Source organism: Anopheles bellator, chromosome 2 (assembly GCF_943735745.2).
Source record: "Anopheles bellator chromosome 2, idAnoBellAS_SP24_06.2, whole genome shotgun sequence".
Lineage (NCBI taxonomy): Eukaryota > Metazoa > Arthropoda > Insecta > Diptera > Culicidae > Anopheles > Anopheles bellator.
In genome coordinates, this window is record NC_071286.1 from 28,512,393 (window position 1) to 28,535,107 (window position 22,715).

The window sequence follows — 22,715 nt, forward strand, 5'->3', positions numbered from 1 at the left end:
GGCCAGCATGGTGTGCCGTCGGTAAGCCGCCCGGTTTGGGGCCGCGGACAATGTTGGCCCGCCAGGTAGTGCGCGAGCGCGAGCGCGCGCGCGAAATTCCTCCCGACGGCCCCCTTTTCTTTCTGCGCCAACGCACGCGAGAGTGAGAGAGCGTCCGTTTGCTCTTTCTCTTTCGCTAGTCTCTCACAGCGCGCCGCGCATTTCCATCCTCCCCCGGGCAGGGCCATCGTTATGTTTTCATTCACTCATTTCGCCCCCCTTTTTCCGCCCCGTTTTGCGCGGTTCCACACACCTTTCTGCGTGGTGGTGAATCACGGGCCTCACGGGTTTTCTTTTTGCGCGTTGCGCTGGCTGGCCCCAAGGCTGGCTGTCTTCTGTTTTGATCGGATTTCCACATCCCCTTCGATTGCGCTGTGCGTGTTCATTCCATTCGCCCCGCACGTACGCAGTGCACTTTGATTGGGTGTCTTCGGTGGCACTCATTTTCCTCATTTCTCCGACCAACCGAAGGAATGTCAATCGAAGCAACCCCGCTTTGTTGGTTGGGTAACTTGTTGGGGCCGAACGACTACTATGTGGTGCACCACTTGAGATTGTTTTGGGTGGCTTTCGGCGCTTATGTAGGTGCACGGTGGCCGTCTGGGGATTGTCCAGTCCGGCTCGCAATCGATCACTTCTAGCTGATCTCAGCGAAGGCACCGAGTAAGAAATTACCAGCAGCTGAGGATTTAAGCCAGACGTTCCCTGTACCTTACAGATTTGTTGCATTTCGGCTTCGAGTTACGCTTGCAAAAACGCCTTCCTGGGAGAAGGCGAAAGCAACAATGACCCGGCACAAAAAGGGTCATTTGAATGTGAATGTTTAAAACGTAAGTGTTAAACCTAATTAATTAAACTATCTACGATGATTATATATCAATCAGTGATGTTTTATTTCTATCGGTCGCTTAATTTTTTTTACAAGCCATTAAGTATCGAGACGTCACAGTACTTTATAGAACGGAAAAAATCAAGTTTCGTGCAGTGATTGAATTTTTATTTTTGGAAGGTTAGCAAAAGCAAACCGATTCAAGACGATCCATGTCCATGACGTCATCTGAAATCGTACAAAAATTCAAACAAATTCATCGTCTTGGAAAATCGTGATTCAACGAGACATGAGACTTAGTATAATGCCTAGCCAGTATAATCAATATTTGGACTCAAGTTTTGGAATCCTGAAAGCTGTTTGCGAAATGGGTGCCGCATTCACTAAAAACGGTACAATGCACCAGGCCACAAAAGTATTTTGAAAATGACAAACATCCATGAATTAAAGTTCGAATTGTTGGAGTATCCACCGTTTTCACCAGGTTTTGCCCCTAGCGACTTCCATCTGTTTTCAGACCCATAAAATTCATTGGTGGAAAGCGTTTTTTATCAAATGATGACGTCATCACAACTACGGAAGCGTATTTTGAAGCCCTTCCATTTTCTCACTTCAGGGATGGAATTTATAAATTAGAGTCTCCTTGGAACAAATGTATTGATGTTCTGGAAAGCTATACTGAATAATAAAGTGTATTTCACCACATAAAAATGTGTTTTTCTTATCGAGGCTTCGAACATATTGAACAGTCTAGTATCTAATTCCTTAACCCTGTTTGGACCCAATTGAAATCGTCAAGTGCGCCAACGAACGCAAAGACGCGCTTCCTTCGGTGGCTGAAGTTCTCCCGAAGGCATCAATCTACACCATCGCGGACGTCGTCGCTCCGGAAAATCGTGCGGTTCGAGCGCAGGCAAACACAGCACGCGAGAACCACCGCCAGGAAGTCGAATGGCGTCAACCGACCGGTGGCGTGTATCGCAGGCGACGCGTTTTCGGGGGGCAATCAGTGGAAAACATCGGCACCAAAATACGCACACGATCGGCGACGCCTGGCACGGCGGTTTGCGTACATTGATGTGTTTGCCAGTCAGGCGGATCCGCCGTCAGGCTGTGGAATGTTTCGTTACATAAAACTGACGCTCGCGCGATCGATGGCCACCGAACCGAAATGATCCGGCGCACAGTGAGTCTTTAACTAAAACCACCGAAAACACCCAAAAGCAGCAAAACAGATCGCTCTGAAGGGTGGCCAAGGGCCACTAGGGACGAAGTGCTTTGCGATGGTTTTTCACAATAGACCGCCCTTTTGCCTTCGCAGCTCGTGCCGCTTCGCACAGTCCAAGGACACCTTTCCGTTGGGCGCTACTCTTTCGTTCCCGATAGGACCTATCGCCGAACGTGAATCGGCGACGTGGACCCTGATTTCTACGAATGAAGCCGGCCACCGGGGGAAGGTCGCGCCTCATAAATCAGCTTTACGATCGTTGGCTTCAGTTTTGCATCATCTTTTTACTGCCGCGGCAAGTTTGACAACGAGCTTAATTTTTCCACATTAACGAGGTTTGGGTGACATTTATTGAACGTAGATTTACTGAACGTATCCTAGAAACGTTGACTCGGAAATGGGGATGGAAATTTTACTGTTTCCGTAAATACTTTTTAGTGGGCCACGAATTTGAACTATTTTTGCATTCCGCAATGAATGCCATCGGTAGCGCGATGTACGGTGTAATTTATGTAAAAACTATCTCAAACTACAGGTCAAATTATAGTAAATTCGTGTGGGTTAACTTTTTATTGGCCACTCAGGTTATCGGGTTACGAAACTCGTTGCGGTTTCAGTAAACGGTCTTTGGCCGTAACACATTTTCTGGGTGTACATTTACCGGATCTTTACCGCCCGAAACAGCTATGATCCCCGATTCCCACTGATAATAATAGCACCAGAGAGAAAGAGAGAAAGAGATTGGCAGTGAGTTGACTCTCACCTTGTGCAGTAATGTACATTAGAGTATTCCGTCTGCGGAGCGAACCGAGTCGTAGTTTTGTAATACACCTTTAATGGGCCGTTGATAACTTTGATGTCTCGCTACTTTGCCGCACAATGGCTCTGGGTCCGGCACGAAACGACTCTGGCGCGAGTTTGAGCGAGAGCAAAATTTCTTTTTCCCGTCAAACAACGTATCATATGCCCCACAGGAAATCAATCCATCCGAGGCAAATCTGGCATCCGCTGGCAGTAAACTTGAAGCGTTTCTATAAATCACCTTACTTAGAAGCGAAAAAAGTGGTACGCAGGCGCTAAAGAATCCGCCTGCCCTAAATAATATCTTTTCTCCGATTCGTGTCATTTTTCGCCGGTCCATAGAATTCGTTTCCACGATATGCACTCGGAAAGTGCACGGCTGGCGTTTGCGTCATTCAGTCAACCAGGTCCAATTTTTCTCGGAACAATCTAATAAACCACCGAAACGTCCAGATCCTGGGAAAATGTCTCGATCTTGCCCACCATGAAATAAAAAGAACACAATTCGTTCCGCGTGGAATGCGGAGCATTCAAAGAATGTTGATCGTGTCCCCTTTTTACACATAAAAAGAGAAGCCGGCAACGAATGAAGAATGATTAAATAGATGGGAATTAAATCACACCCAACGAACAGCTGCATGGAATGTGCGCGAAATCCGCAGCGCAAGCCACGACGCTACGCTGTGCTATCGTAAAATAAATTCAAAACTGTTCCTCACGCGCGCGATCGATGGAGACGCATGGTGGTTCTCGTGTCGCCACGTGGCAGGAAGTGTCGCAGCACATGCAGCACAACTAAACTACCAAATTCAACACTCGCAGAAGGGTGCCCCGCTAGTGTTTTGAACGAAAAACGCAAAAACCGAACCGCCTCGCGGCCACTGAACATCCACTGACTGTGGCCGGAGCGCAGGAAATGGTGTTCATTAAGCTGTATGTAAATAAACCTCGATAATGAGCAACGGCTTCGAACGGCTCAGCGTTATGACCTTCACGAGTAACGCAGGCAGTTGGCTGACTCGCGTCCGCCCGACAGATTAGATCCCGCCTCGACTGAAGAGGCAAAAAATCCATTCAATTTCCGTCCGTCACAGGACAGTTACATTTCACATCTGTTTTTCCTTCCTTTTGTGGTTTCGTTGGCTAATCAGCAAAAAAAAAAACGCAAAGCAGTTTGGCTCACTGGCCTCTGGCGTGTGTTGGTTTGGGGCCGAACCGAGACAAAAAATACGCCGCCCCGAAACACCGGATCGTCCTCGAAACGGTTGTGGATGACCGTCGTGTAAGTCGGTTAGGTAAATACCATCAACCCCGAGTGGTTGAGTTAAAATGTCGCTACCGCGGACCGCGGTGGCTCATCGTCTCTATCCTCTTCGGCTCATGTAAATCCGTTTCATTGCGACCGAAAATCACTGCCAAGGTTCCGTTGCTCCGCGGCCGCTGTCGCTGTGTCAATCACACGCTCTGGTCCCACAAATGTCGGCCGAGCTCGCGCCGATTGCGTGTCCTTCTGAGCCGGATGCAAAACCTGCAAGAGCATAGCACCACCGTTGCGGACCCTTCCTCACATCCCTCATCCTGGCCGGCCGTTCTTACTTTATGGCAAGCTGAATAAATCATCCATCTTGCGCTACCGTTGCCAACTCGAGAGAAAGATAGAGAGAGAGAGAGAGAGAGAGCAAGTCGCATCAGCTGCGACGAGAAGCCAAAACCAGCTGCCCCGTCGGAGCACGTCGTCGATCACGGCACGGTTCCGCAAACCCCGGGAAGGAATTTCGACCACCACAACCGCCGAGCCGAGTTGACTTGTGCCCAACATAGATCCGCCCGTGCTCTCTGCGCGGCTGATGATGGGCGATCGGCGACCGACCGGTCGCCCAGAACCGACCATGAACTCGGCTCGTGATTTTTCGTGCAGCGCACAACGTAAACAACGCCATCACTTTAAATCACCTACACCAACCGACGACGCGATCGCCTGATTTGAGCTTGCGTTAGAAATTTGAATTCTTTTCCGCGTGTGTGTTGGGTGTGATCGATTGATAAGTGCTGCTGCAAATAAAGATTGTTCCTGCGCTACACAGGATATGGCGTATTTCCGCAAATCTTCCACAACGGGCACCGATTCGTTTCGTTTCGTGTTCGGTCATCAGTCTAAAAAACCTTAAAAAAGGATACATATCCGGCCCCCGTTCGCTCGAACGGCTTCGTTCACTTATCAACGCGTGGCAAACCAAGCGGGGACCATGAATGAATCTCGGACACCCGAAAGTCCCACGTACCAACCGAACGCCGGTTTGGCAACGCTTTCCTCGGCCGACCGATCGCGCTGCGCGCCGGTAGGATGTCCGTGTTTCCGTGGGTCGCGGAAAGCAACGGCTTTGATTCACAACCCGCGAATTGCAACCGTAATTCCACCCAATCTACACACGGCCGGACGGACGCTCGAATTTTGTTTACATTACGACATCATGACGATCACTACGCGAGCTGGCTTCAAAACACCGATCGGAACCGATTACGTTCGAGAGCCGGGACATTCCCGGAAACGTCGTCTCTTGTTAGGCGCTTGTTTGGGAATTATTCACAAAAACTGGCGCCACCGATCGTGTTTTCCGAATCAAAACAAACCGGAAACTCGCAACGGTTCAAATGTTTCGGTTATTTTTCTGGGAAACCTACGGTGGCAATACATTATAAGCGCGCAAAGTGGAAATGACAAGCAATCGGTATTAAAATGCGAGTCTTTTTCGCCTTCAAGGACAGTTTCTTTTATGATTTTATTAATTTGGGATGCATGGTGAAATGAATGAGAATTCACGGGCACGGCATCAACCACAGCACAGCACGGCTCGGTGCCGCCAGCCCAAGGACCTTGAAGGGTGGCGGCAAGCATAGCGTACTCGGCGCGCACAACGCCCGATGAAGCGCACGTGGTGGACAAGCCATTTATTTCAGAGTGTCAGACAGGCAGCAAACAGATTTTCCTGTCGACCTGGTAAGGCCGTTGGAAAATCTTACTGTGTCTGTGTATGTGTATTTAGTAGTTTTTTTAGTGCGCCACGGTCGAATGCCCTTTCGGTGAGTCACGGCTCTCGGGGAAGTTCGAAACGAGCGACGGTGAGCCAGAAAGTGCCATTTGAGTGAATGTTTAAAATCAAAAACCTGTCGAAGTGTTTGAACGGCCGTCATTATTGCCCGGGTTTTCGGGGACGGCGTTCACGATGGTGCACAATGTGGGATGGTTGTTTGAGTCAACCCGAGCGGTACTTGAATATTTATAGTTCAAAGGTAACGCTCATTCCGTTTCGTATTGAGATAATAGGTGATCACAAAACTCTTCCCTACAGCATAACTAATGATCTCGATGCTTAATTATATTAGTTCATCTGAAGCAATGAAACTGGTGGGAGCTTGTTTGGCCTGTGCCACGAGGAGATATTGGCGATATTTGGCATATTCGTCCATAAACTAGAAATACTCTCCCAAACAACTCTGGTGTGGACTGACGTCCGAACGGAGCGTCACTCGGGGCAAGCAAAACACCAACGACGCCATTCCCTCCGTCAAAGGATTTGGCCTATTTTTGGAACTTCCTATAACTTCCCGCAGCATCGGAGCCGCGGATGCTGTAAAAATGCTACACCCCTGACCGACCGCTGTCCGGACGTTTATTATTGTAAGGTAATTACTATCCGCCCATTCGGCACGTCCTGCACGAAGTCCAAAACATCATCATCCACTGCAACGCCACCAGGAGCCTCCACCGCTCCCAATGTGTCGGTTTTGCGTCATTTTGCGTCAATCATCCAATCAGAGGCAGGTCATGTGCGGATTCGGGCCATGCTGTTGCTGCAGCACTCCATTCGTCACCCCTTTGTCCGGTGGCCAATCGCACCGTGCTGCAGCAGCGCAGCTGGTTTGGAATTTATTTTTGTTTAGTTTTGCGATGTTTTTGTTGGGCCGCCTTCGTCATTCGTCATTCGTCATCGTTAAAATAGCGTTTACGAGCGACGGATGACGGATGAACGGTTTACGGTGGTACCGATCGTGGGTAGCCCATTCGCCATAAAAGGGAATGATCGTAACGATCGACTGCAAATTTATGTCTGCAGATTTGATTTGATGCTTGAACCCTTTATTGGCCGTTTATGTTTGATCACAAATATATCGAAATTCAAATAATTGCCTGGTTTTCATATAAAGCAAAAAACTTTCACAACAAATGAAGCTGTTTAAAAGCGTGGTTAGAATAGGTTCACTGCGAAGAAAATTCGTATCATTCTCATCAACACATCGATCAACTTTTGATCGATGTCACCTTCAATTATCTGTCAAACAATTGAAAGGCGGAAATAACTTTTAATTGAACGAGTTTTGTTGGATTAAGTGACCCATAAATGGCATGGATTGTATTACTTGTTTAACTTACTGCATCTTTCTACATTTTTTGGTTAATAAGCACCGAACAAACCGAAGGAACTCACTGATCACTGAAGCACTAAAATAAGCAATGGTGCAGCTATTAATGGACTCGAAAACGAAACCATTTTTAACAGACTCGCATTGCTCGTTCAAGTGGTGCTCTAATCCAAACCTCCGAAACCAAATATGCCCATCCATATCACATTTCGTGCGTTTTAATGCGCAAAACCTTCGTTGATGGTGTTCCCCTCAAATCCTTGATCCTCAAAAATGAGCTTTCATTAAATTAATATTTACGTCGCCAACGAAGATCTCGGGTGGGCAGGCAGACCGAAAGAGCCAAAAAGCGAGCGATTTATCTGGCGAAACGGTGATGGGTAAAATCCGGATTTTCTACCGGCTCAAGTCCAATCAAGTCCAAATCGCCCATCGCCCCGTCGCGGGTATAATAATTTCATCATTCGGGCCATGTGGATTCCATTCGCGCTTGAAATCTCCACGCCGGATCTGCTCGACGAACGGAATTTCCAGCTGACCCGAAACGGGTGACGCTCGGGCGAGCTCGGCCCGGTCCATGTGGCCCGGGGGTGCCGAAGGTTCTGGGGCCGCCGTGGGTCATTAATCTACCCGGGGCCACTTCAGCTGGCGCCAGTCGTCGTAATTGAAAGCGTTTGGCATCCGACTTGAAGATGTGCGTATTTCCCGGGAAGAAAGGCGACTCGTTCCGGTGCAGGCCGGTGCCGGTTGGTCCTTCAATTCGCCCGCAGAACGACAACGAGACAGTGTCGGTAGGCTTGAAACACTTCGAGAGGGCGGCCAGCAGGTTGCAACCCTGACAAGCGAGAATCGGTTACGGATGTTTGTTTATTTTCCACTTCGCGCCGATCGGCTTCCAACGATTTCCATTACCATCAAATGTCCGAGCACCGGCAAAGATTCGATTCAGTCGAAGGAGAGCAGCGCCGGCCGTCTTCTGCCGGAGGAATTCAACCGTGGGGCGCGAACCGAGGCGTTTCTTTTCGATTTGTCAACACAACACACACCGTGGTCGGCCGCAACGCCGCATCATACAACCCTATAATTAACCACTTCCGACGATCGGTTGACAACGAGGGACACACTCGACGGGACAAAATCTATGCTCGATCGGCGAGCACGGGCGAGCGGCGTCCGGCAGCAACAACAAATTCGAATCGAATGCTTGGCGCCACGCTGCCAGGCGGTTAAAAATATGAATTTGAAAACGTGTCAAAAACCTGCGAAAAATATAGTATCACACAGAGTGGCACCAAGATGAAGCTGGCCCCCAAACCGCTTGGCGGAATTTTCGAGCAAACTTGAGATGGGCAGCAAGGATGCAATAAAAAAGACATAAAACATTGGAATGTGACACCTTTTTTTGGGGCCACAGAGAGAGAAGGTTAGAGTCTTCTAGTTTTTGGAAAATGGTTTAGCTTCTCGCAACCCACGAACAGCCTGGAAGTATTTTCTATTTGCCACTCTGCGTTCGAACTCGTACCACGTGTTCAGAATTGGGTCACGGGTTGGCCAGAAATAGCTGATTAATTGTGGCGTATTTCGGTGTACTGCAAACCGGAGCGAAAAAAAATCTATATTAATATTCCTGAATGTTTCTTATTAACCGCCGAAACGGTGACTCGCAGTGGGGCGTATGTTTGAGGTTATTTCTTATTATTAAAACTGATTTATTTTCCTACAAACCATAACTCTGTGGGTGTTTCTTGTTTCTTTTCGTCTAGCTCCAAATGCTTTTACCGGATCGACGTTCGCTTTGGTAAACAAAAAAGCTACCAACAAGTAAGCAATCTGCAGAAAATGCTTACAATGTGATCCGGGCCCAAATTCGAGCCATGGGAACGCCAAGCTGACTTCCGGGAAGCAATTGTTGCTGTCGTGATCACGTTTCTCATGTCACACCGCGCGGCCACATTTTGGCACGTAGCAAAGTGTTTCGGGTTTTCATTATTTTTTAAACACGATTTCAAATTCTTCGCCACTTTATGAAGATAAATCGAATCCATATTTTCATACATGATCGTACAAGATGGTGCGCTGCTGCTCAGTGCGTGCGAGGAGAAGCGATGAGCACAGATTAAATTGGCGAGGAATAAGTGTGTTCGCGGTCGCGACAATCTGCGGGCCCGTGGCCGCTCCCGGAACATGTTCGGTTGCGCTATCCTGGCAAGATTGTTTCTTGATGTCGCAACAGGTGCTTGTTCGATGGAAGAAAATGATTTTTCACTGTTCAACCGGACGCTCCCTTGCCACGCGGGGCTAGTGTTTCTCGGGATTCCTATTTTTAATGGTTGACTCAGGCACAAAATATCCCGAATGTTATTGTTTCTTACGAGTACGGCACGCTTTGAGGTAGAGGCAACCTCCAGTTTGCCGATTGCTATTTGACATGAACAAATGATCCGCCATCGATCGAACGGGAGAATACAGAGAATATGTAAAAAAAATCATTCGTTTCAAGGATTGAAAGTACCCAGAACTCGGACAAGACATTGCGGAAGTTAGCATTTTATGTGTCTACCATTTTACGTTAGCAGCTTAGTTCGTCATCTGATTTACAAAAACATAGTCAAACTGTAAATAAAATTTTGCCATATTTTGTCGGCTCACAACTGATTGGTTGCCGGTTTCCTAAACGAAGAGATGAACTAATTTTGCCAACCAAATGCTCTACTCGTACTCGCCGCCCTTCAAGGTCCTTCTTCAACCCTCGTCGATCGCACACTGCTAGTGACATTCAATTTCATGCCCCATTTTATATCTACAAATGCTTGGAAGACGAATGCCCAGACACGGTTTCATTCCATCGAAGGTCGATCAGCAGCAGATCCTTCGTAACAAAGGCCATCCACCCTGTGGCCGTTCCATCTGGAAGAGAAGTGAATCACATCGACGAAGGAATGCCATGAATGTGCCCGTCGAAGCCGTTAAATAAAAACAATCGGCAGAAATTTCTCGCCACACCATGCCGCGGATATCTCAAAAGCGGAGCAAATATTTACAAATTTCGCTGTACAAATGGCCTTCCGTTAAAAAGCAAAAAATGCAACCCATTTTCCTCTTTAATTTATATCCCAAGCAAAGCAACAATCGGTTTTCGCTGGAAGAAGCCAGGCAAGTCGGCGAGATTTTTCCGGTTTCAAAATTTGCGCCCAACCGAGCTGGGTCTGGTGAATGAAAATCTTGACAGTGACGAAAGCGGAGCATCTCGTAACGCCGAAACTGAGGCTGGCGTATGAATGAATGAATCTGCTGACGCTGCAGTTTCGATGTAACCCTCCCGTTTTGCCTCCCAGGCTAAACCTACTGACTGACCTGTAAACACTATTCGAATCGACGGTTTAATCATCAGTACTATTTTTGCGACCGGACCGCGCGTTTTGTTTTCGGGAGATCCCCGGCTCACCACTTTGCCGGCTACAGTGCGTCATAGCCAAGAAATGTGGGTGTGCATGTTTTGATTCGAGCGGGAAAATCTCCATACCATAATTGGTATTGCTTGTAGGCGCCTTTTTCGACCGGTGGCCAATCTTTTAATAAACCACGTAAACATGGCAATAAAAACTGTTTCCTGGCGAACAAACAAACTTGATCAGAGGATCGAGCTGACCGTGCGTTTAGATCGAGGTTCCGTCAATCGCTCCCAAATCAGGCCTTTAATCATGTTGTCGGAACGCTTAGCACAAACCTGGCTAGTTTATAAATATCGTACGCACTTTTATGTAACGCAATGCCGCGGATAGTGCGTTTTGCATTATGCTTTCCTTTTCTCTGTACAACTCTGCCAATCTGGAATGTGTTTTGTTCAAACATTATTTGCTAGCCAATAAACCAAACAATTACCTTTACTGGTGCTATCAAGCAGTGTTTCAAGGACGCCTTCCGGAGGCCGATGAAAATGCGTTTTCACGAGTTTTTCACAAGTTTTTCACTCGACACACACCGTTTCACCCTGTCGCAAAGATCGCGACGACACCCTGTGCAGCAGTGACAGCCACTCATTTTTGCAGGCACTCACTTTTAACGGGCGCTCGCGGGAACTGTCAAAATACGACAGACACAGCTTGCGCCGAAAAACGCGAATGTGCTTTCTTTTTCGTTGATTTTGTGGTAAAAAGTTTGACTTCCGCCTAGTTCTACTTTGGCAATTTCGCTTGGTGACGGCGGAAACCCCTTTTTCTCTTTCACAACACACCCTCGGAGGGAAAAGATGGATGACGACAAAAGCCGCCGCTCGAAATCACCAGCAGCCGAGAAAAGTGAGCGTCGCCATCGGCAACGAACAAACAAGCGTTCGTCGGTGCGACTATTTTTTATCGGTACTTATGTGTACAACTTGCGTTATCTTTCGCCCGCAGGTTCGAAGAAGAAAAGTGACCGCAAATCTCGCAGTCGCAGTGTGAGCCGTGGCGATAAGCGGCGCAGCCCTTCACGGAGTCCCACTTACCGGCGCCGGCATGCCGGGGGTCAGGGCCGGAACCGTTCGCGGAGCCCGTTGCCGTTTCGACCGAGACGTCGTTCGCACGACCGCGGGTCACACCGGCGACATGGGCGTCGTGGCCGCCGAACCCCTTCACCGGGAATAGGCGTCGGAGGGGGCATGGGTATGCAGGGGATGATGGGTGGTGATCCGGGCGGTGGGTACCTCGTGCCCATGAACATGTACGATCCGTCCTGTTACGGTGCTTACGCCGACAACGGAGCCTACATGACAAATGTAATGGCCGGGTACGGAGGATACGATTACGGGCAGGCTGCGGGGACATACATGATGGATCCGACCAGTGGGATGATGATGGCTGGGACCGGAGTGGAATTCAATCAGTCCGTCGGATGGGTACAACCTCCGGCCCAGCCTGTCGTGCAGGAAACGGAGGAAGAGAAACGCAAACGAGAAGGTGATTTGTGATTTCGGCACGTTCCGGTTCCCTACGATGCGCGATTTGCATCCTTCTTTCCGGTAGTTTAATCTCTCTGTGTTAACTGTCATATGCTTGCGTAATTCCGGTTTCAGCTGCAATTACGTTCGAATTGTTAAATCAGCGAGCGGCACTGAAGAAGCAACGCGACGACTACAAGCGCCGTGCCGGAGCACTGAAGCGTGAACTGAAAACGCTCAAACAGCAGCGATCGGATCTGAGCTCGGGCCGTGAACCGCCCTCACCAACGACAAACAACTTCATCAAAGAAAATGACAAACTGCAGGTACGTTGTCCATTTATACTTACCATTTGCTAGCCTATCTCTCTCTCTCTCTCGCTCTCTATCTCTGTACCATACTCGGTTAGTAGATCTTAATTTCTAGATCATCCTAGAATTAAGCGAAAAAATAACATCGTTTACTAAGATTAGCAATCACAACTACGTTGAATGTCAGGAAATCTAAACCGAGAGAACACAGAACTTCCAGACCCTTAATTTGCCTTCTGCGTTCCTTTCCCCCGGTGGCCGCACGAAGGCCCGGCAATACAGAACTCGTCTATTCCCTCCCCTCCACCAAACAGAAGAAGTTTTCTCTATTTCTCCACTTTTCCCACAGCCTTTGATTGATGATAGATGAAGATGAGTGAGATTGCAAATTGCGACAGGAATGAACGTGCACAACGCGGCCGGCGTGTGTCGTCCCTCATAAAGTAATGCATTTGCTCCCCGTGTGCAGTCAATGAACTCTCACACCTTCCCAGGGACGGTTTCGGCCGCAGCCGGTTCGGGGTCCACAACCACCGAGCAGGCGAAATGGCATAGTGTACGAGCCCGGCCAGCTTGCGGATGCTGCTGTTAGTGCGATCATTCGTACAGGAAAACAAAAATGTCAAATAGGAAAACTGTTTGTAATGTTTGTAAAAGTAGCATGCAATCTGCAAAACGTCTTATGGAGTCTTGTCCCTTGAGAGAATGATAAAAAATTCGCTTCTTTACGAACTTTTAGAGCCAGCCTACAATTGACTAGACGCTAGCGATTGCATCTACTTTCCGATTCCTATTCGTATAAGCTTATTGTAAACTAGTTTGTAAGCTCTTTACCGATGTTGGCTGCAGAAGGATGACACAGCCGCACAATGGCTCGGAAGTGGAACCGGTTTTGGAAATCCAAGGTCCCGCAAGGAAACACAACTGAAGAACGTCTACCATGCGCAATACCATTCATTGTTCTCATCCTTTTTATTGGTCCACCGATACTGTCATCGATCAAATCAGCGCTAGTGCAATCGTCACACCAACTGTAACTGTTTGTCCTTCCTATACTTGCCGTATTGCACCAACCTCGTCCGGACGGATCGGATCTGAGCGTCTCGTCCCCGGAACCGTATTTTCCCTCTGCACGGGAGTTTCCCTTTCAAGGGAAGCCGCTCGTTTGTGTAATAAGTGTGCTTGTGTGTGTATGTGTTGGTGCGCCGAAAAGTAATCTCCACCAGCGCAGTTGACAGGTATCGTCGATCCTGTGATCCAACACGGTCCCCACACGGTGCCCAATAAGTGCATCCTACTGTTCTACTGTTTTGGTTAGGAATCGAAATGGAAGAAAGGTTTTAAACGCAATTTCAAACAATCCACCTTTGGACCGGTCAAGTTTGGTTTTGAGCTCACCAATTTCGCTTTACGTTTCTCTCTCTCCTCTCCGCTGTTCGGTGTCCGGTGAACGATCGTCGCCATCTGCAGTCGCAGATATTGAACAAGATCAGCACGATTGAGAATGTGATCGATATGCTGGACGGCATCATAGCGAAGGACAAAACTCCCTCACCGCCACGGATACTGCCAGGGACGACAGTACCGCCGTTGGCCACCATTTCGGATCCGGCTGCACCACCGTCGCCAGAGGCTCACGATGGCAGTGACACGGAAACGAAGCGACGCAAGCATCGTAACAAATCACGCTCACCATCGGCGAGTGGCAGCGGTAAGGGCGATCGCGCACGATCGGACTCTCCGTCACCTGAGCGATTAAAAAACGAAGTCCTGGAAAGCATGCACGCTCGGGGAAAGCGCAAAAATTCAGACAAACGGTAAGTTTTTCCCATTTTCTTGGATCGATGGTGTCTGCTGAAACGATTTGCTTTTATTTTTCCGACCAGTCATTCCGAGCATTCCGAAGGGCGCAAGAAAAAGGCACCCTTTAACTTTGTCCACTACGACCCGGAACTGCACTGGTGTGCGCCGTGTAACACTTTCCCGAAGACGGCCGAAGAGTATCTGGTTCATTTGCATTCGGTCGAGCACCGACGTTGTACCACCGGTGACAAGCAGGAGGAAAACAATAAAGAAGTGGCCCCGTGGCGCGATGAACGGGACTCCGACGATACGATGGTCAATCCAGAGGCACCAACGAAACGGACACCGATACGCGGGTTACAGTTCTTCGTACCAGCGACGGCCTGGTATTGCAAGCTGTGCCACGTTTGGATGGGCGATCTGAACTGTGCCTCGTGGCACTGGAAATCGCAAACACATGCGGATGCGTATGGGGTACGTACCAATAACTCCTTCGATCATCTTCCGATTGTTGAGATGTTGACTCAAACATTAATTCGTATTGCTTCTCACTCCTCCAGAAATACATTGACGGTCATACAAATTATGAAATCGATTGGATGTCGGAGCGCCAGAAGGCGTACGAAAGCCTTTCCGGTGACGCACCCACAGGGGAAGAGGTTGATGGAGAAATACCCGCTCCACCTCCGCCGCCAACGGCTGAAGAAATGCGTCTCGCTTCATCCGGTGTGCAGCCGAAGGAAAGTGAATCGAAGGAAAGTGATGCTTTCCGGTCGCTTCTCGCCAACAGCAACCCAAGCGCTGAACCTACTGATAATGCGGCACCGGCATTGTTCGAGCCTGCTTTCCCCCCAGTGGGGGATAATAAAAAGTCGAACGATGACAGGAAATCGTTCTCAACTGAGGCAAAGGACGAAAATACGGCATCGTCTTCTACGTCGAAGCGTACGAAGAAGAAGAAATCTCGCAAGGAAGAGAGGCGAGAGAAGAAGAAAAAGAAACGATCCAAGAAGCGGAAACGGGCCGCAGCCTCGTCGAGCTCGTCGTCCAGCAGCTCCGATTCGTCCGAATCGGATTCGGACTCAGAGTCGGAGAAGGACAGCAAAGCGAGTCCCAAGAACGATGACCGTGATGGTGGTTTCAATCCCGCCAACACAATTCAAGCGGCCATGCGTAATATTTTGAAGTCGAAAGAGGTGAACGCACGCGAGGTGGTAGCGGCGGCAGCTGTTGCAGCCGCTGCGGCCGCTGCCGGTAAACCACAGGCCCCTGTGACCGGTGATGGCACGGTGGTTTCACAAGATCCTGACTTTAGTCTAGGTATGATAACCTGTGGTGAATGCTGTGCTAGATAATATAAAACCAAATCTGTTCCCCGTTGACAGGTAAATGGACAGTTGTACACCCAGCTCAGCAAGGGAACAACCCAACAGCGGCAGCAAACCCAGTAGCAGCAGAAACAGGACCATCAGCGTATAACGTTCTACCGTCTGCGTCTGGCACGGAACGGGATCGAGAAAGGGAGCGTGACCGAGAGCGCGATCGTGACCGTGACCGCGATCGCCGCAGTGTCGATCGTCGGGATCGTAGAAACCGGCGGGAGAGTCCGGACCGTCAGGGAGGTCGAGATCGAGGATATCGAAATAACTATCGCGATCACCGAGACCATCGTGATCGTCGTGACCGACGGCGCAGTCGCTCGAGAGGACGCCGAAGCCGTAGCGGGAGCACTGGTTACGGTAGACGCTTCCGCAGGCGATCATATTCACGCTCTCGGTCTCGATCTCGAAGCCGATCGAGCCGTGATAGCCGGCATCGAGTGATCGAGAAACCGGTGGTAAACTTCCCTCCCGAACCGAAGGCCTCGAAGGTGAGTGACCGGAAATCACAAAAATCGCAAACGAAATCCTCCGACAGTGGGGGTCGAGCTAGCGGACGATCCAGCAGTGAACGAAAGGATAAATCGACTCGACCTACCTCGAGCTCGTCGAGCAAAGGAGCATCCGCAAGTGGTGGCACTGAAAAGGGTTCCGCAACCAAAAAACTACCGTTTATCGGTAGAATGCCAGTGTTCAAGAAGCAGCAGGCTGATCATGCGAAGAAAGAGGAAGCTGCAGCCGCTGCTGCGGCCGCTTCGGTGCCGACGGATGTTTCGTCACCGCCGATAATTACACCTTCCGTCGCACAGTTTGCTGCAGCTGCCGCCGCCGCCGCTGCTGCCGCTGCGGCTGCTCAAGCCGCCCAGCAAACACTGCCAACTGGCGAGTTGATCTTGACATCCGCCACAGGTAGCGGTAGTAACTCGAATGATGTGCCTAGTGCTACCGTATCAACTGATCCAGGACAGGGAGGAGACTACGGAACAGAGCTTGTAGCGGTGCCGGATTCGTATCACTATGAAACGTTCCAGATGGGAACGACTGCCGTTCCAGCAACGGAAGATGGGGTTGAAATAGATGATCAATTGCTCGCGGGATCCGATCACGCGAATGGTGAAATGTTAGCCGATGAACAGCACGATACGAACATGGAGGGCACCGATGACCCGGATGCTTACGTTGGCCCGGATGGTTCGGTTCCGTTGCCAAAAGATTTCCAGGCCGCTTTGGACATCATCTACGACGGTGGCGATAAACCGAAGCGCGCCGACGTAATAGCGAAGGAGGCTGCAGCGGCAGCAGCCGCGGCAGCTGCGGCCGCGGCTGAAGCCGCCAATCCACCGGAAATGGTACCTTCACCGATCGATCAGCAACAGCCGGGGATCATTCCCATGGGGGTGTCGATGATGATGGATCACGATCAACCGCACATGATTGTGCCAGAGGCGATCGAAATGTACAACCAACAGTACGCCCTCGAGTACGGGGTGCATCCGGCTGCGTATCACGCGGCAGCGGCAGCCGCAGCTGCCGCCGCGATGGGAATGGGCGGCGTTGTGCCCGGTGAGATGGTGGGCCACTACGTGGAAGACGAGTCACAGAACCAGCCGCTCGACAACATGATGTACGGTGCTGCGATGCATGCGGCATCGGGAGCGGCTGCCATGATGCACGCCCATCACCACCAGCAAATGATGGCGGTCGGTGCTCTCGATTCGAATGCGTACGCCATGGCGATGGCTGCCGGTGTCAGTTACACGCCGGAAATGTTGGCCGTCCATCAGCCGGCAGCAGAGCTCGCCAAGGGTACCCAGATGACGTTGGAGGAGACTAATGCCGCCGCCGGGACCGTTGAAGAGTTTTATGGTGAAGGTGAAGCATACGGCACCGCTGATGAAACAGCCGAAGCGACGGTGGAGGAACCAACCGATGATGCCACCGTGTACGCCGACGAAAGTACCACCGTCGAGGGGGACGGTGAACAACAGCCGGATGTTGATGAAGAGTCGACGGAAGTGGCGCAAGAGGTTGTACAATATGTTTATGAGGAACCCGATCAACAGCAGACAGCCACGATGTCCGACGCGAGTGGAGAAGAACGTAGCCGTGGCTCTGGACCGGACAACCAAGACGATGACGACACAGCTGCTTCGGAGGAAGGTTTTAGAGACGGTGAAGACACGGCTGCTTCGGATCAGGATGGCAGAAGTTACGAGCACGAGGGTGAGCAGTATGATTCAAAGGGTGATGAGGATACGGCCACTTCTGAGCAGGATGCTAGAGGTTCCGAGGACCAGGGCAGCGAAACCGAAGAGGAAACAGATGCATCGGAGGAAGAGGTTCAGGATCTTGCTTACACGGTGAGCTCAGCACAAGCGGTGCAGGATGAGGATACGGTTACCTCAGAACATGATGAAGAGACGTATGAGAAGGAAGTATACGCAGCAGTTGGTCAGCAGTATACCTCTGAGGATGTGGAGCTAGTAGACGATCAATCAAACGATTCCTAATGATGTCCGGTTTCAGTTTATCTTGTGATCGGTGTTCGAAGGGACAAGTTGCTTTTCTTCTGAACTTGAGACAACACACTTTGCACTTTATAACGCCATACCGCTTCGCGGTACTACGTTGATGATTCAGGTATAGGGAACCCACACGCGGACATGCAATGCAAATTGATCACACGGGGGGGGACACAATACAATGTCTATAACAACGTTGCAGTAAAATAAAGGTTTAACCCGGATCTTTGTGTCATTGTTTTTAAAAGTTGGGTCCTTTTTAAAAGGTGTTTTCACGTAACTTCCAACGTTCGACTGTGCATGAAACGTTTCATTCGTCAGAGAATGATTTGAAATATATCGCTGGCATCGCTGATTTTGGTTTGAAGCTTCGCTAAAGGAAAATAGTAGTTCCAAAATTGGTTCAAAAGGTACTAAAAGCAGTTTTTGTGGTGCACAATTTTTATATTTATATTATCCGCCTTTACGAAAGGTTTAACGCAAAGAACTCAGCACCATAAAGAGAGAAAAGCGAATTAAATTTGAGCTAAATTTAAAAAGTGCTATTTAGTTCAAACAATCGGAAAAGCTGTGTTATTTCTGTGTACAGATGCTTCGAATTCCGTCATCTTAATCGGTTCCGAAAGGATCGCTTTTGGCCGATACTTTTCCAAATTGCGTCGACGTCAAGGAGCCTTATTTGACGCAACATTGTTGCTTGGCCTGCATTTGTTCCAAAATGGTTCCATTTCTTCATGCAGATTATGCATCTCCTGTGCCGCGGTCCATCGCCGGAGATGCTGATGATGATGGGCAGCCGACACGCTACGGATTCTATCTGTACGAACAGGTTTACGGTGCAATCTATCCACCGACACCAACCAGCCGCGAGGACTTCGATCTGGTCGATTGGATCGGCTAGGTCTATTCGAAGGGCTCACTCTGCAGTCCGGTTGCATCGATCCGTTTCGGTGTCGTGTGGCCAGGAGGCACTCTGGAATACCACGGGACCGTATCCGTGGTCAATCTCTAGACCGGCCCAGTTTTACAACGTATTTGAGGCCAAACTGCCTTCAGGGATTTAGGTCTGTTTTAATTTAGTGCCCAGATCGCCAGAAATCGTACCACGAGCGCGAGCTGCAGTGTAGCATATCTCGTGGAAAGCAGATTTATACAGACAATCGGAGCATAATTTAGAAACGTATGTACGTAAGTCCGTGGTGCGCAAACACACAGTGCAGAGAGCGACGGATAAGAAATGGTGACAATAAAAATGGAAACCCAGAAATATCGCCGGCCCCTGGAGGCCAGCCCTTCTGGTCTTTATCGTAACACGCGCCTCAGTGCGCTCATCGCGATACGGTTCCCGTCTGCTTCAGACAGAGGGAGCTCGCAGTGCCCAAAAGTTGATCCCATTTTCACGCGACCACGATCGGAGTGGAGCCCGTCCATAGCCCGTTCGGCGACGCTGGCAGGTTCGAGTTGTCATCGAGTTGTCGCATAAAAACTCCGGACAGAAGATAAGATTCCGATTCCGGTGGACGCAACACTCCACGACGAGGACACCACGCGATTGCAAATGGTCCCTCGGTCCCGGCCCAGGGTGCAATCGGGCGCATGTTCAAACAATGCCATTAAATCTCGGCCCGTTGGTCCACCCGTCGGCACTTGCTGGCCGACGATCTATGCTTCGATCGGGGCCGATCTGGGTTAACCGACCAGCAGAGGAGCGCTCCCAACCCGTCTGACCCGTAGGGGTGACAGTAATTGCGTGAGCGCCCGCAATGAAGTCATTTCGAGCGCGCCGCACGCGCGATGGGTCCTTGTACTTTTGTGTCCATCCATGTGTCCGGCCCATCGTGTGGCGCGAGGCGGTGCATATTTTAAACATAAGAAATCAGGCTCTTCGGCGCTTTCGCGTGAAGGGCACCCTGGGCTTTTCGGGGCGCACGATTTGAAGTAATTGATGATTAGCGTAAAACGATGATGTGAAAAGCTTGTCAGTGATAGCGACCCGTTATCTTTAGTAAGTGTCGGGCGGTCCAAGCACCGATTGTTTCACTTTTTGGGTGGCTTTTATTGTGGGATTCGGTTCCGGCTCGGTATCTCGCCATTTCCGCGGTTCGGAATTTCTCGCAAATACTCTCGGATCAGTCGTGCAAGTCGGTGGATTGGAATGAAATATAACATGTATGTCTGTATCATTATTCTTTGGTGTGGGCTATGGTTGTTGGAGTTGGCCAATGGTCGCATGGGGCGACTGAAAGTCTTAACTTAACATGCTTTTTTATGAAATTTAATGATCTTTACTTTTTTATCTGCAGCTCCGTAGAAACGGTAGATTTGTCTGTGGGCGCCAATTTAACTAAAATGTGTTTCCTTTCCTTTTGAGATCATTTCAACTCATTCTATAGATACTCTTTCGGTTACATATTATATTCCTTTCATTCCTCGTTAAACTATTGCTTCAACTCTAGTTATAGAAATAGTGTGTGGAGATGCTCTAAATTTGTGTGCTGAAGAATAGAATATTGGTCATAATGAATTCATCGGAACCACACACGTGCAATTCAAAGCTCAAAAGACAAACAGTGAATCAACCCCCAATTCCTGGTAAGCGAATAACATCACACGAAATGTGTGCCCATTCGCGCCACTTTAATTAATTTACTAAGAATAGCCGCCCTTTTATGGATTAAGCACATCGGCAGCATAAAGCCCAACCCACAGCTCACAGGTGCTGCTGCGGCATTTAGCCATCATGCTGTAGGACTTCTTCCCCCCTTGCGTTCCTTGAGCGGAGCATATGCGCAACCTACTCCTTCGGTCGGATGACTCAAACGGCGCGTCGCCGTCAAGTGTGGTTTGACCTTGCGCCTTACGCCAGCTCGGCGCACCCCTAAAACAGGCTCCAGCGACTTGTCAGCCACCTGTCAAGCGCGGAGACCTACCGTTGAGAGGATGGCGCCTAGCAGCGGTCGGAATCCGTCTATCTTCCGGCAAAATAAAAAAAACCTTTTCGCAGTCCGAAGTGGAGTTTTAATTTGCGATTCCGCGACCAGAGATAAGCGTACCGGCGTAATGCTCTCGAGCCACCGAAAAAGGTCCCAACGTCTTCGCGAAGACAGTTGACGTGTAATTAGCATGGATAGGCTATAAACGAACGCTTTCAAATCACCGCAGCTACCGGTTACCTGAGTTGAAGTCGTTAGGATGAGTTTGGCTCCTGGTGGCTTCAAGTTTGGGAGTGTTTAGGGCGCTTCCAAACGTTAACGTACCGTCCGAAACTGGCTGGCGCGGACCCTTGACGGTAGCCGCGATACTGGGTTTCCCCTTTCTCTTCGGCACTTGAGCGGCTCGGTGACTCCTCCGGCGCGCGGGTCCTCGACCTACTACTGCTCACAGGCCGATACCGATGTCACTGGCGCGAGCGTCGTTTGCTACCTTGTTGTGGCCGGAGCCACCTTCAGAAGCTTCATTCATGTTCCTTCGAGCGCTCAAGAGGAATGGTGCCGGCCGAGGCTCAGTAGTCATGCGGCCAAATGGCGTGCGCGCGGTCCCAGGAGTTGCGTAGGACTGACGTTGATATGTTTGCCGTTGGCTCGCGTCCGCCGCGTGACAGGAGCGTTTGGTGGAGTGTGGCCCTGTCCGTTGGCCTGCAGATGCACACATTTTTTGTTGTGCAAATGTGGGGCGCGCAAATGATCAATGGAGGAAATGGTGGGGCTTCCGGTTATGTGTTTGTTGGATTGTCTTTATGAAACTGTAGCTTATGGAAAAAATAAAATTGAGTAAATTATCACTAAGATTAAGATAAGTAGATGAAATGATTGGCTTGCTAATAAGCCGTATGCTACAGTTGGAGTATCAGAAGAATTAAGCAATTTGTGTAATGGTCATGGTTTTGTGATGAGGTGTATTAACATCAAATCATACAGTTAAATGTTAATAATTTATTTAATGTGCGTGAATATGTTGAGGATTTCCCACGGTTCTCACTGAAGCGCAACCTCATCCAAAAGCGTTCCACCGTTCGGTGATGATGTTATTAACCGAGCAGTACCCTAATTAAGACGTTACCAAATAAATCACTACGACTTAAGCAAATTTGGCGCCATTTAATTTAATAATTTAACTCCCCTCCCCAGGCACGGAATAAAGACATAATCCTGATGAACCCCGAGAACACCCTTCGTCCCGATCAACCCGAACGCAAACACTCTCATCTCGTTTGCCGTCGGCCGGCCACAAGCCAAAACCGTTTGAGTGGGAAATTCCGGAAATCTCTTCAACGATGGCGCTACGTTGGGAACCATTGGGAAGGGGGGGGGATCACTTTCCCCACCACTAATGGAACGAGCGGGACACAGTCACATTTTTGTAAGCGTTATTTAAGCGGAAAATTATAATGAATTTTCATCCGCCGGGCGCTCGATCGTCAACATAATATGGCATCATTTGTTCCCCCGTTGCTCTGCGGCCGA

At 49.5% G+C, this 22,715-nt stretch overlaps 1 protein-coding gene across 1 annotated transcript; it reads left to right on the top strand.

Moving 5' to 3' along the window:
• The first annotated feature begins 7 nt into the window (after positions 1–7).
• Positions 8–18,414, top strand: LOC131207312 (zinc finger matrin-type protein CG9776-like). Its single transcript, XM_058199924.1, has 9 exons — positions 8–21; positions 11,562–11,617; positions 11,717–12,256; positions 12,373–12,563; positions 14,019–14,365; positions 14,435–14,825; positions 14,912–15,183; positions 15,238–15,665; positions 15,737–18,414. Exons 1-9 carry the CDS (start codon positions 8–10, stop codon positions 18,238–18,240), a joined length of 4,743 nt encoding a protein of 1,580 aa, XP_058055907.1. The 3' UTR covers positions 18,241–18,414.
• The last annotated feature ends 4,301 nt before the right edge of the window (positions 18,415–22,715 follow it).